Genomic DNA, 15068 nt, shown 5'->3' with positions numbered 1-15068 from the left:
TCTGGAGTTTCCCATGTTAACCTTATGAGTACTCATATTTTAATAAAAATTAAAGAATCTTAACAGCTTGTTCGACTAAGCAATTTGATTATGTGATGTTCAACAGCATTAAACAGTTAATAAGTTTATCAACAGGGTGCAGCACAATTATTTGTTCTGTAATTTATGACAACAGCTAATTTGCAACCAAAAGGTGAGTGAGCGTAGCGAACGAACTTCAACCTGGAGGCGAGTTATTATAGCGAACGAGCTAACCTGAAGGCAAGTGAGCACAGCGAACGATCTCCAACCTAAAGGTGAGTGAGCGTAGCGAACGAACATCAACCAGGATCTTGAAAATGAACAAGCATTTTATATAAAACCACATTAGGACAGGACGACGTCTGTCGTGCCAGCTAGTAATTTATAATTATGATAACTTACGCATAAACCTAGTATGGGAAATAATTTCTATAACAGGGCAATTAATGATTGTGGATACAAGTAAATATCCAATGACTTGAAAAAGATAATTTAATGGAAAAAATATAAATTTGTTTATGATTGGTTGCACCCGATGACAGCGTTGTGCTGTAGTGTGCCTCTGGTGTGGAGGTTGGTGATCTGCCAAACAGCTCCAGCGTGAGGTTGTGTCTTCAGCTCTTCTGGGGTCAAACCCAGCCTCATGGTGGTTACATACAACGTGTCCAATGCCGGCCCTCCCCATGATACAGACGACACTCGTGAAGCAGGCAGCTTCACCTCCTGTAGCAGCTCTCCACTGACAGGGTCCACCTTGATAACCTGGGAGCAACGGGAAAACCAGTATTGAAGTAGTTGGTTTTATAGTTTATACAAATGTGGTGGTAAGTTTGCATGGTGCTGTGATTAGTGTTGTAAGTACTGAAGCTACCATAATTATGGTAAGTTCTGTAAATCATTATAGATTAAAAATGTCATCCTATGCTAATTTTCTGAGTTTGACATTTCCCTGGCTATTTTTTCCCCTATTCGTGTTATGAGTATTTTCAATATAAAATATTCAATAAGCCATTCAACTGAACAAGAATTACGATAATAAATCCACGAATACCTCTAACTTAAGGCCACGGACTAGTATAATTAGCAAAATTGCAAATAGTGTTGTCTAGTGCCATACGTCCCATAAGATAATATGGCAGACAGCTGACACCAGCTCATTAATTAGCTTTTTATTCATTTAAATTTAAATATACAAACACATATGCATTAAAAGATTGAAAATAAAGCATATAGAATTGAAAAGCAAAACAATATTTACATTTAAAATGTATTGTTGTACATTTAAAGAACCCAGTAAATATTTTCATAGCCCAGTAGCCAAGCTTTCATATAAAAAAAAACCCAAATGCCTCCAAACAAAACAGCTGTTACAACCCTACTTGCGATGTTGCCACTTCAAAGGCCGCGGCCTGGAGTTGAAGGTGGTCGTGAATATATCCAAGGAATATAATATACCTGATATCCATCCCAACATGCAATCCAAAGGTTGCCTTCAGAGTCAATGGTCATTCCGTCTGGATTGCCAGGTAGTTCTCCAAACTCGAAGACTGTCCTTCGCTTAGCTGAGAAAGCACATTTTATAAGTTTTTATTTTAATATTCTTTTAATCGGACAGTTTACTAGTAGGTGTTCTGTAGTTAGTTTAGTCTAAGTATGATTAAATGTGTATGAGTGATATGCTATTGTAGCTTTTTAACTCACAGTAGTTAAGCAGAGTGGTTGAATGAAATAACATGTTTTTATGCACAGTTTCAAACAGATAAATTATAACAGTACCGAGCTTTTTTTAAATGCTCTTAATGCATCATTTTATCCTTTTGTTGTTAGGAAATATAGCAAATTGTTTTAAAGGTGATTTAATCTTCAAAGAAAGTATTTTTTTTTTATTATTGTCAGTTTGTAGGGACGGGGAATACCATTACTTACAAATAATAGTCAGCAACGTCCTTAGCTTTTTGATAATATGTAAGGAGTACTATTTTTCACCTACCTATTATTTCCTTTTCCAGCTACTGCGTCAATAAGGAGACATGATCGCAGGTATTTAACTCGCTTGTTGTAACAGTTGTTCTAACAGTACACAGATAATATCGCACCGTCATTACTCTTTTACCAATCTTATATAATTGTGTGATGCTCACTGTTAAATAAGAAGACCCTATTAGCGAAATAGTTTTTTTTATTCACTCATTCAAACAGTTCAGACAACATTGAAAAATAATTTATAAATTAAAATGTGCCACGTTTTTAAACGCACTTAAAAGTATAATATGTGGAGAGAATACTGGTAAGATTTAAAACAAAAAAACGTGGGGCGCATGTTAATTTACAATTATCTTCACCTAATGAAACATTATTGCATACGTGCCACGTTTTTTGTTTTAAATCTTACAACCATATTTCTCTCTGCATATTTTACTTTTTAGTGCGTTTGAAAACGTGGCATTTAAAAAAAAGTATTTTTATTTAAAAATTATTTTTCAGTGTTGTCTCAACTGTATATGTTAAATATATTCTATATGACCTGTTAATACATAACCAAAACCTTTTTGTATGTAATCAGATGTTTTAGCTTTCCTTTGAAATGTTTGTTTTATGTTTAGAATATCTCGGGAGCAGTATTTGATCCACATCCTTACTATAAATAAGTGATTTTTCGTTGACATAATCCATCGACTTTTGAATATTAAGAGTCACGTTATAGAATGTTGGATTTAACGTGAATGTTGTGTATTATTTTTATAATAATTTATTAACATATTATGCCAACTTAGTCAGGAATAAGTTACTTAAGGGTAAATGTTTTGTCCCAAAACACAGTTCAGGTCAAGAGGGACTCTGTAATACCTTTATAATCCACCACTAGTCTACCCCTGACGGTTATGACTTATTCACAAGTTTATGATTGTAAAATGCCACAATAGCTGCATAATGAACTGAGTAGTTGTAATATTTCCCCTTATATATAATTACTTTAATGGGCATTTTTAGAAATAAACTATTTCTGTTCCAACGTAATGACTTAGACAATTCAGAAAATGTATACATATGAAAATAAATGATCATTTAGTTGGTGTCTTTACAAACAATTACTAATAAACTGCTCATCAACAAATTTTAGCCGAGATGTAAAACTTGTACAGTTACCTTTCATAATGAATCGGACGTAAGCAACGTTACACGTTATAATTTAAAAATAGAAATCCTTTTACAAAATGCCACGTTTTGAACGCACAAAAAATATATAAATACGTGGAGATAATTACTTGAAAGATTTAAAACGAAAAACATGGGGCGCATGCTAATTTACAATCATCTTCACCTCTTGAACTATTTTTCTCTATTGCATGAGCCCCACTTTTTTCGTTTTAAATTTTAAAAGTATTTATTCTCTCCACATAAATTATTTTCTACTTTTAAGTATTTATTGTGTAAAAATGTTCTATTTTATATGGCCTGTTAATACATAAAATAATCAAAACCCTTATTATCTGTGATCAGATGTTTTATCGTTACTTTGAAATGCTTGTTTTATTTTAGAATATCTTGGGAGCAGAACCTGTACCTCTTAACCTCTGCTCTTCGAACTGTCAAATTTAAGTACAGCTGACTTCAATTGATATACTTACATTCTTTCAAAATGGAAAATTTGGAGGCCCATGGGGCTTAGCCCAAGGGAAATTTGAAAATGAAATATCAAAAACCGCGCTATGATGTCATCTATTTGTGAGCTATGTTTCGAGTCTCTAGCTCATCGGGAAGTTAGTTCAAAATTGATTGCAAAATTTGTTCCGGACAAGAAAGTCAGCTACATAAAAAATACTTAATTGAATATTAAATAAAATACACATAAAAAAAGAAAACAAAGATATATATTAAGCAATCTATAGGCTACTTAGTCATCCTGTATTATGTTCTTCACCAAACTAATTTGGCACTATAATCCACTTAATATATCAAATTAGGCTTACAAATTTGTCCATTCTCCAGGTCAAAGTCGAAGGCGTCCACTCTGCGTAGGGGTGTGTCTATGTAGTAGAGTATCTTGTTGTCCAGACTCCAGGTGAGGCCGTTGCTGATGGTCGCAGGTCGTATCTCTACATCAGCTACACAAGGCTTGCTGGGGTCGTTGTCCAGGCGGTATAACGTGCCTCGGTCAGGCAGCACGTTGCCCACTGGCTTCTCGGGTCCCATTGTACCTGTAGTGGAAAACAAAGGTTATTACCGACATTGATCCTAGATTCGCTATGTTTAGTGGTGTAGTGTGGTACACTATATAAGTTAAATACTTGTTGTGATCAACTCCAGCCACTGGGGTGGAGCCGGAAAGGATTTTTGATATAAGAATATGTCTAAATGTTAATCAGGAATGTGAACTATCACCATACAAAATTTCAGCCCAATGCAACTAGTAGTTAATGTGTGATTGAACTATAAGCAAACAAACACACAAAGTTTCACATTTATAATATTAGTAAGATAAGATTAGAACGGATTGCATTATTGGCTCTATAAACCTTCTCTGCGCAAAGTAAGCAATACTCAGCTGCTACACAGTTTTTTTTCTAATTGTATTAGTCTACAATCATAAAAACTGTGCAGCAGCAGAGTTTTTCCAGTAGCAGATTTTAGACAACCACCATACCGATAACTATTCTTGGCTTGGTCGAGTTCCTTACAGTTTCAGGAGGAGTCAACAAATCTTAGGCAGCGAAAACATAGTGGACAACCAACCCCCATCTGCGCTGCAATTGACCCATCCAATTTTAGGTGTGTCAGATTCAGCAACCTGCTGGCATTCATTACCGTCATGAGTTACTCTACGGTTAGGAGGGAGCCATACCATCATGGAGCCGACTTTCAGGATGTAAGGTGATGGAATCCCAGCGATAGCTTTGGTCACTCTTTTAGCCTTTATGACATTCCTTGTAGCAGGAAACCTATGTACCGTACGCGTACACACTGAAAACCTAATCTCATTTGAATGTGGAATAATTAAACATATTTAAGGGAATGTTTCAGTCAAAATCTGGTCATGCAAATGGAGATTGCCTTAGTCAGCAGGTTTGTTGCGGAAGGTGTATTTAAAAGTTGTACCGAGCCTTTCACTATTTAATATCTCATGCACTTTTATCAATCATTTATATTATTTGTTTATTACCAGCCCAAACTCTGCCCTTCGCATCGGCCTTGCCGTCGTTGAAGCGGTTGCCGGTCTCGTGTTGGTCGACAGAGGCTAGGGTGGAGATTTGGTGTTTTCCAGAGTTCCAGTCCCATGTCAAGACTACCAAGTCCCGGCCCAGTCCCACCACAAACTTGTTCCTCTCGTCTTTTACTGGCACCACAAGAGCCACGGGTTTGTCTGTAAAACACGGATAGATCCTAAGAAATTGCAGGAATTGATCTTTATATTTATTTCTTGAAATTTAAGTCACAGAGGTACCAAAAAATCTTAATTGATTTAACAAATAGCAACCCGTTGACCTGTGTAGTATGGTATTCAGTGTTATATTTTACAAGCTTTATCATTATGAATCATTATGAATGATCATATCCTAAGGATTCCACTAGTTTATTAGTGTATCTCTTCAGCTTTGTTCCGTTTTTAACAGTGTTCCTCCGTCTTGTTATTTAGATTATAGTGTAATTACCATGCTGTGTTTCATGTTGTTAACGTTTGAGTGCACTAGCGCCAACTCAATGTTTCACTTTTATTTAATAGTAGATTTTAAAATTAATTTATTAATTTGTTGAGTTTATTATTTTTTTTTTAGAAAATAAACAAGTATATGTTACAGCCGATGGACGTTTTGGCAAATCTCAGCTATTAAGCTATTGTTTTAAAGGTAGGAACAAGTGGAGGGGGTAGAATTATTCCCCTAAAACCGGCTACATTTTGTAAACAGACTATAGAAATAAGATAGAGTAAAACTGAATGAGAGGGATATTGTAATAATGAGTAGATGTTACGATTGAATTCTGCTAACTTGTTTACTTTTAAATACTTAAATTTCAATTTTAATTCCTTCTAACTTGTTCACAGTTATTACATTAATATACTTTCCTTACCTGTGGTAAAGATTGTAATGATTATGATTTATTTTGAACAATTTTGTCTATGCTACCGTACACTATGCTGCCGTACGACATATATACGCACAATATATATATATATATATATACAAACACATATATACATATATATACATATTATATATATATATATATATATATATATATATATATATATATATATATATAAGTACACTGTTCTTAATTACAATAATGGCAGTTCAGTACCAAGTTTCAGCGAGGTGTCAGTTTTGGTGGCCGGGTCATATCTGTGAAGTGCCTGGCCCGAGATGTCGACATAGTAGAGGACTTGCTCTGTCGGGTCCCAGTGAGGACCCTCTCCGTGGTCCACAGGCTCCGTGACTCTGGTCAGCACAGGGCTTTCGTGGGGAGACTTGAAACTGAAACATCTACACAGTTCCAAAAGGGATTTAAATCATTGCACATATTGACAGCTACAGTGACATTCAAGTTCAAGGCTACAATTTGGCCAAAATAGAATAAAGAAACAGCCCATGATAAAAAGATACACTATCTTCATATTGCAGGTTTTTTCCATCGCATTCTTTTCATATTGCATGTATGTTTCCCATTATAAGTAAATATAGACCAGTAACGTGACAATGTCTCTTGGCACATGGGGCAAATGTCAATCGGCATTGGCACCTCTGGGCTGCGGCTCAACACGAACCGTAGGGTTATAGAATCTCCCTTCAAGCAATGAATAAAAACCACTGTATTCATTGCTTCAGGTCACGGTTCCTTCCCTTGAGAATTTTCTTAATTTACAAAGCCTAAAAATTTAATTTTAATGTTTGTTTTATGTGGCTTTATTAAACTATTCTAAATTTTTTTTTGCCCACCCGTGCTACTGGGTGGTAACATGCTATAGGCACTTGAAATTGAAGCCAAATGAGTTATACAGTAATTTAAGAATATAATTATTCAATATACAGGGTGGCTGAAAAGTAATTTGCACCCCCCTTATCTTTTCAACCATTTGAGATATTTGAAATCTGTTTGCGGCAACCTTCTTAGATATGAGGGGCTACAATAGTTATGGTCAATTTTGAAAATTTTGTCCTTAGGGGTAGTGGGGGTAGGGAGTAGCTCAAAATTTTCAAATGACAAGTATAGTCGAGTTTGGTATCATTTTACAGGTCTTGACAAAACATAAAAATTTACATAAAGAAAACCAAAATCGGCCGACTAATAACAAAATGGCGCCCTAAACGTTTCAAATCCAAATAACCATGAGGGTGGCTGAAAATTAACTTGCACCCCCTTTAACTTTTTAACTATTTGAGATTTTTGAAATCGGTTTGCGGCAACTTGTTTGGATATAAAGGGCCTACAATAATAATGGTCAGTTTTGAAAATTTTGGCCTTAGGGGTAGTTGGGGTAGGGGGTAGCTCAAAATTTTCAAATAGCAAGTATTGTGGAGTTTGGTATCATTTTACAGGTTTTGACAAAACATAAAAATTTACACAAAGAAAATAGAAATCGAACCATTAATAACAAAATGGCAGTTCAAAATTACTTTTAATGATCAATGTTTTAATAATTTTTAGCTTCCATTTTGTTATTAATGGTCCGATTTCTATTTTCATTATGTTAATTGTTATTTTTCGTCAAGACCTGTAAAATGATACCAAACTCGACTATACTTGCTGTTTGAAAATATTGAGCTACCCCCTACCCCAACTACCCCTAAGGCCAAAATTTTCAAAACTGACCATTATTATTGTAGCCCCTCATATCTAAGAAGGTTGCCGCTAACAGATTTCAAAAATCTCAAATAGTTAAAAAGCTAAAGGGGGTGCAAGTTAATTTTCAGCCACCCTCATGGTTATTTGGATTTGAAACGTTTTAAGGCTCCATTTTGTTATTAGTCAGCCGATTTTGGTTTTCTTTATGTCAATTTTTATGTTTCGTCAAGACCTGTAAAATGATACCAAACTCGACTATACTTGTTATTTGAAAATTTTGAGCTACCCCCTACCCCCACTACTAAGGGCAACATTTTCAAAATTGACTGTAACTATTGTAGCCCCTCATATCTAAGAAGGTTGCCGCAAACAGATTTCAAATATCTCAAATGGTTGGAAAGTAAAGGGGGTGCAAGTTAATTTTCAGCCACCCTGTATATAAACAGTTGTAATGTTGTATCAATTTTGTCGATACCCCCTTCAGCAATACGACATCTTAAATACTCCATTTTGATATTTGCTATAGTTGCACAAATGCAAAGACTAAATATTATACTCATGGGTTTGATCCAAATTAAAAGCCTATTATGGCTTCTTTATGACAAACACACATACATAAATTCATCTGTAAATCTACGCATTTGTAATAATTACGTCGAACATTATCATGGAGATGACCATGACATTGGAGTGATCGTGAAAGATGACCTCAACGTTTGAGTGAACACGAGAGATAGCCTCGACGTTGTCGTGAAAAGGAAATACGGCCGGTCACGACGTTTCAGTGATCGGGAGAGAAAACCTCGTCATTTGAGTAATACTCAACTTACCGTAGTACTTACGGTAAGTTCTGGACCCGGGACTTATTAACTATTTCGTTTTGAGTTCCCCAGAGGCCAAAAACACACTCCATTCAAATTCATATTGGTTACAGAGAAAATTCAAAAATAGTAAATCTAAAATTCCCCATGTTATAATTCATGGAGAATATTATAAAATGCAGTTTGCTCGTCCATGGACATCTTTTGATCAAACAAATGGAAATTCGACTAGTCAGCAGGTTTTCTTCAGTGGAGGTGTTTATCTTAAATAATAACATTTGTATGGCAGTTTAGTTCCGATAATTTCTCTTTCGGATATTTTGGTATTATAATATTTAGGTGTTTCAAATGGATTTGTAACATAAAAACTGTGAAAATATCTCATAAATGTCTTTCAAACTATTAAAAACATATCAGGCCTATGCAGTAGATAGTAAAAACGATGTAAATATTCCAATTTGATAAATGTTATAAATGCTTATAAAAGTTATCTTTTAAATACATTTTTAATATTAATAGCTGTTTTAGATTTCTCGAACATAAAAAAAGACACTGGGGCAGAGCCCCAAGGGAGTTCACATCGTTTTTCTTTTTATAGTTCATCTACAGACCAAGACCTTTCTTGATACACCTCTACCAGGTTTCTAAACCCAGCAATTCTCTCAAATGGTTGGAGAAAAAAACCTGTAGGGTGTTAAATATAGATTGTACATATTTATGATATAGATTACCAACTTCAGAGTATATTCTTTATTTCTTCTTTCATCATTCAAATGAGTGCCGAATGTTTGCCACTTTAATGTGTGTTCGACATTAAAGTATGGTAACGTAGTACGAACAAATAACAAGGAAAATCCATAATGAATATTAAGTAATGTAAGAAATATTGCAAATATACTGGCATTAGCAGTTGAGTATTGTCCCCACATTGACACAATCATGCAACAAAAGAAGAGTATAGTATAGAGAAAAAACATCAATTAACCATTTGCAATGGATAAGCAACAATTGCGCAGTTTTTGTAGCATCATAACCATAGTAATTCTATTTAGTTTATTACTATGCATACATTATGATTTGCAGCAAAGAAGATTATTACTTAAAATGTAGTAGTTTTCATATTCACCATAGTTAGTATTGCAATTAATTCCATATACTGTTTTGGTAAGTCCAGAGTTTCCTGAAAGGTATAAGGGAAAATAATAGTATATTTCTAACTTTTATGGAAAATCCTGATCGATGCTGATGATCCAGAATAGTTTCTATGATTGATTTCACAGTAGTGGAAGCCGGTTAAGCGGAGAAATCAAGTTTTGTGGTTTCGATAAATCACTAAATAAATAAAATGTTTAGATTTAATACAAAATACTATTTCATAACTAGTATTTTCAACCTATTTCCCCAATTTATCATATCAGTTTCGCTCAAAAGTATCAACATCTATAATAAGTTTCATTAATACAGATTTGGACATTACATACATATAGTTTGTATCGGTATTTTCCTGTGTTTGCTTGCTAATGTCATCTGGTTGAACCCGACCTTGAACCTAAACCAATCAACATTTCCTCGATCTTGGCCAGATTTTGCAGTTCAGACAGAAATAATCCTGCATGGATCCATACGATTAGCAGATGTAACCTTTTTAAAGACTTGCCTGCTTTGAGAGAATTATACAGTTGTCATCATACCTCATGAGGTTTGTTTACTTAAATCTTGTAAATTTCACATAATTACAAAAAGCATGGTTTCAAGTATTCAACTATTTCAAAACATCGCCAGAAATAGTTTTTCATGTGTTTCGCAGGTTTATTTTTCGTCTTTATTTTTTTTTTATATCAGGCCGTTTTCGAGAATGCATTCTGAAATTTGTCCTTAATATGGCACTCTTATGCGAATTAGATATTTTCTTGTAAAACGAAAACACAAAAAAATATTTGATTCTACTTGGGCAATATACCAAACACGATGATATAATTAAAATTATGTCAGAGTAAATAATAAAATACCCTCGCCGCAGCAAATCTGCATACTAAGCTAATTTCCATTTGCCTGATTGGATTTACACCAAAATGACACGTTAAAAACATCACATTTATTCCCTAAATATAATTAGATAACAACTAGGACTAGTTAGGTTTGCTGCAACAGGTATAAAAGTGTTTTTTAATGTTAATAGTTAAGTAAGCAATAAATTCATGTTCTAAATTTTACCAAAATATGTTCATAAACAAGCAAACCACAGCAGTGTATTTATTCTTCCTTAGTGGGTATTTTAAATTTACACTTTTTTGAATTTTCTCCGTAACTATTAGTCATACAACAATGCTTACATTGGTGGAAGTTACATTAATGTATGCAATACAAAACAGTATGGAAGCGAGGGAAACAAGTTTACGACGTAGGAAGTGGTGAAGGAAGTAGTAAAGGCAAGCAGCATGGAGTGTGGAAACTGTATGTGGCAGTTAGATTAATGTATCTGCAATTAAAAATGCCATGGGAGGCCACCCTCGGACAAGCCTAAGACTTAGGAAGTGGTAGAGGAAGTATTGAAGGGTAGCAGTGCAGAGTGTGGAAACAGTTTTTGGCATTTAGATTAATGTATCTGCAATCCTAAAATGCTATGGGAGGGGGGGGACAGGCCTAAGACTTAGGAAGTGGTGATACAAGTAATAAAGACTAGTAAAGCAGAGTGTGGGAACATTTTTAATTTGTATTTATAATTATATTTTTTTCATTTATTGTTTAGTTAAAAACCATGAAACTTAATTGCTCCACTCAACTGGCTTTCACTGCATAAAAGCAATCGTAGTATTTTAATAAAAACACACTTTATTAGTTTCCTTGTAGCAGCAAACCTAGGGACTCGTTAATAAGCCCATGTTATTTCACTACAGAAAAATTGAAATTCGCTTAGTCAGCAGGTTGGCTGCGGCGGGTGTATTTTTGTACTCATCATTATTGTGGAAAGTAGCTTTCAATTTTTCCAAGGTTATGCCTCAAATGTATATAAAACTGCCGTTTAATCATTGTATATAAAAACATATAGAATAAAAAAATACATCCGCGTTACACCATTTGGAAGACATTTGGTTTCATGGTTTGAATTAAAACTACTAGATATTGTGTTTTCAACGTTATGGGTTTAAATCGTTTTTATTGCACATCTAGAAATACAAAAACTGCTGTTAATATATTAATCAGGCTGATTATAGATGCACTGCAATTAGTAAGAAAATAATATAGCAACCAATTCTAACACCCACCAATACCGTACTCAATTCTCATCCAATATCTTAACATAAAATAATGTTCGACTTACGCGGCAGCAGGACCAACTAACAACACAGTCAGGATGTAGGCACTCGGAGTGAGCAAGGCTGGAGTCATCTTGACACTGAGCGCCGAACGGTATTGTGATGTAAAATAATCAAGGTCGACCACCTTGTCGACCTCCACAATGGCGTCACAACAATGAATGGCGCTAGTTGAACATAATTACACATTCCATATGTGCAAACAGCTTTTGCTCACTAGTTAATAACTTTGGTAGCGAATTTCCTTATAAAAGTCGGGCAAAAGTATGGAGACCCTAATTCACTTTTGGATGACACCAGCAAATCCAATCTCTGCATAACCCCAAAATGGCATAAATATACACTTATTTGCATCCCAACTTCGTCAATAATGGTAATTTAGGGGACAGATTTTTTTTACTTTCCTCGCCCTATGCAATAGACGATGGAAAAAGTATTGTTTTCGTCAAAATTTTCGAGTGTTTGTTTTGAGTGGATTACCATTTTGCGGTCCCCTGGAACCAAAAAGCTGGTTTTCAAAGTTATGTCTGGTGTGTTTGTATGTGTGTGAATAGATGCGTACAGAACTACAGACCATACCTGTAGTACGATTTTGAAGAAACTCAGTACTGAACGTAGGTACTAATCCGTGGTATCTCTAGGTGTGTTTTTTCTTTTTTTTAATTTTGATTTTTTAATGAGTATTTTTCCATAAAAACCCATAAAATAAAGAAATATACAGGAATATATAGGAATTTGATAAAAAATTAGTATTTTATAGTCCTTTAAATTCTTAACAAAATCATATAAATCCTATTTCCGTAAAAATTATGATTCAAAAGATATTGTATTTATGTTATTTTCCCATAAAAATCCTAAAAAAATAAAAAATAAAACAAATTTCGGATTTTGGGAAAACACGGTTTTGATTAAAATAATGTGTTATGGTCTTTAAAATTCGAAAAAAATAACACAACCCCCATTGTCTTCCACAATTATCATAGTTACTCCCACCGCTTATCCATGATAAAGGTAGTTGACAAGCTTGGGAGAAAGTATGTGTCAGATTGCTTATACCGTTTTTTGTCAGTTACCATAAATTTCATATTCCTCAAATACAAACTTCATTCATACACAATTGCATGTGAATCAGAATATAAGGATGATAATATAAAAAAATTAGTTTAGAATCATTTACTGTTTGTATAAAACGCTCTAAAGTACACGTGTAAAAGCATTTATTCATATTTCATTCAAACCTGGACTTGGTTTTTTTTAAAGACAAATAAAAAAAAAATACTAAGCTACAAAAATTCTAATAAAACTAGAACGATTAGTGATCAACGTGTAGTTCGTTTTAACAAGAAAGATTTATTGTGTCAATTCTATCGAGTTAAAAAGACAATTTTCAAACACATTAGATTAATAACATGCTTAAATTAAAGTCTTTCATTTCTAATAATAAATTCTGTTGCAAACTAATTTAAGTGAAAAAATGCCACTCTGTATTACAACTGCAGACAAACAGAATTTAATAAAACCACACCAAGCCTCTTGTTATATTTCATGACAGGGTGAAATTTTGCAACTTACACGTTCTCTTTTACCAAATAATAAGAGGGCACTTCTGTTCTTTTAAACATTCATATTAACTTTTCCCGACATTATTCTGTTTACCTGTTAAATATTCATTAGCATACATACTATCCTTTATTCTTGAAATGTTATAAATATTTATAATGAATTTACTTTTAATAATAAATTTCTATTTGTTTTAACAATACCACACTACTTTATTACCACTTGATTACGATGCATTGACTAAAGTTTATTTTTTTAATGAATGATCGAAACAAAACTAATTCTGCCAGCACATACTGCACAAATCTTTTTTATATCTTGTTTTTTAAAATATATTTTCTTCGCTACTTTCGAAGTATATTTGAGCCTTTGTTTTGAGTTTGAAAAGTATTTTTTTTTTTAATTTAAAACAGAATAATTAGAATAGTACACCGATTTACTCAGAAGCGTAATATTATAAAATTGTATATGTACTATTTAAGACGGGTCTACCATTTACAATAACATACTTTATTTTGTATTCATATTCTCTTTTGTTAGTTCTCATAATTTTCCCCATAGTTTTCTATAATAGATTTGTCTTTCTTATATCTTTTCTTCAGTAGGTGTTTCGCAAAGTTTAGAATACAAGTAAACGAACATATTTATATCACGGGAAATATACACCGATTATCAGTACTTGGTCAAAAAATACAATACCTAGTATTGACATTATCATTCTATCAAGGTATTTTCATTACATTACTTCTGGAACAACACAATCCTCCTCCATAAATTACTCCCGCCTGAACAACAGTGAGCCAGGTGTGAGAATGTTGTCGTCTAATCCTGGCTTTACAGCTTTGTGTCAATCCAGTTCCTACTTGTTGTTTTTATCCTTCATTAAGTTTTCAGTATTGTTGAACCGTTGAAATTTTAGTTACCATACTGATTTCTTTTTCGACAATGGTTTTATTAACCATGATAGAATACATTTTTATTAAATTATAATAAATCTACATTATCGATTTTGTTTTACTACTTGGTATCCTATTTTTACTTTGAATTAAATTTAACTTGAAATCATAAGAAGCTAATTAAATACCTAGGCGTTCCTATGATCGGTTGTTACGCATTTACTAAAAACTTGCTATTTCGACTGTGCCAAAAGTGAACATCGATCTTGCCCTTAAATTGTACAGTGGAGTAAACGAGTCTGATTATGTACATACATAATCAGGTTCGTTTAATTGACCAACAACACAGAAAAGACCTCTTCCATCTAAAAGACCAGAAAACACTAAAAATACGTCTTTAAAAGACAGTTTGGTTTACACCCAAGGAGGAGACACCTATCTTTTTAAGATGGAGCTAATATGGCCTTTCTAGTCTCAAAAAGCATCATGCTTCAATTTCCTCTAAATACATAAAAATGTACTGTTATATTTTACTATTATTATCATTCTGTTCTTAGACTTTGTGTTGCGAAGTATGGTTAAAGACACTTGTTCATATAAAAACAACCTAGTCCAAGATTCCGATATTCCTGCACTTCTGTAGAAATTACAAACTGTAGGGAATAAACAAT

General features: G+C 33.7%; 1 protein-coding gene across 1 annotated transcript; it reads right to left on the bottom strand.

The window, feature by feature from the left end:
* Positions 1 to 495: 495 nt before the first annotated feature.
* On the bottom strand, positions 496 to 12072 carry LOC128983262 (regucalcin-like). The gene is made up of 6 exons (XM_054402497.1): positions 11947 to 12072; positions 6322 to 6503; positions 5183 to 5383; positions 3993 to 4220; positions 1477 to 1583; positions 496 to 783 (listed from the first exon to the last, which is right to left on the bottom strand). Exons 1-6 carry the CDS (start codon positions 12012 to 12014, stop codon positions 538 to 540), a joined length of 1032 nt encoding a protein of 343 aa, XP_054258472.1. The 5' UTR covers positions 12015 to 12072; the 3' UTR covers positions 496 to 537.
* Positions 12073 to 15068: the final 2996 nt, after the last annotated feature.

The sequence above is a fragment of the Macrosteles quadrilineatus genome, unplaced genomic scaffold, assembly GCF_028750875.1.
Source record: "Macrosteles quadrilineatus isolate MER2022 unplaced genomic scaffold, UCM_ALF_1.0 Scaffold_1__1_contigs__length_201487025, whole genome shotgun sequence".
NCBI lineage: Eukaryota > Metazoa > Arthropoda > Insecta > Hemiptera > Cicadellidae > Macrosteles > Macrosteles quadrilineatus.
Note: the sequence above shows the minus strand (reverse complement) of the source record. Positions and strands in the feature narration are given on the sequence as shown.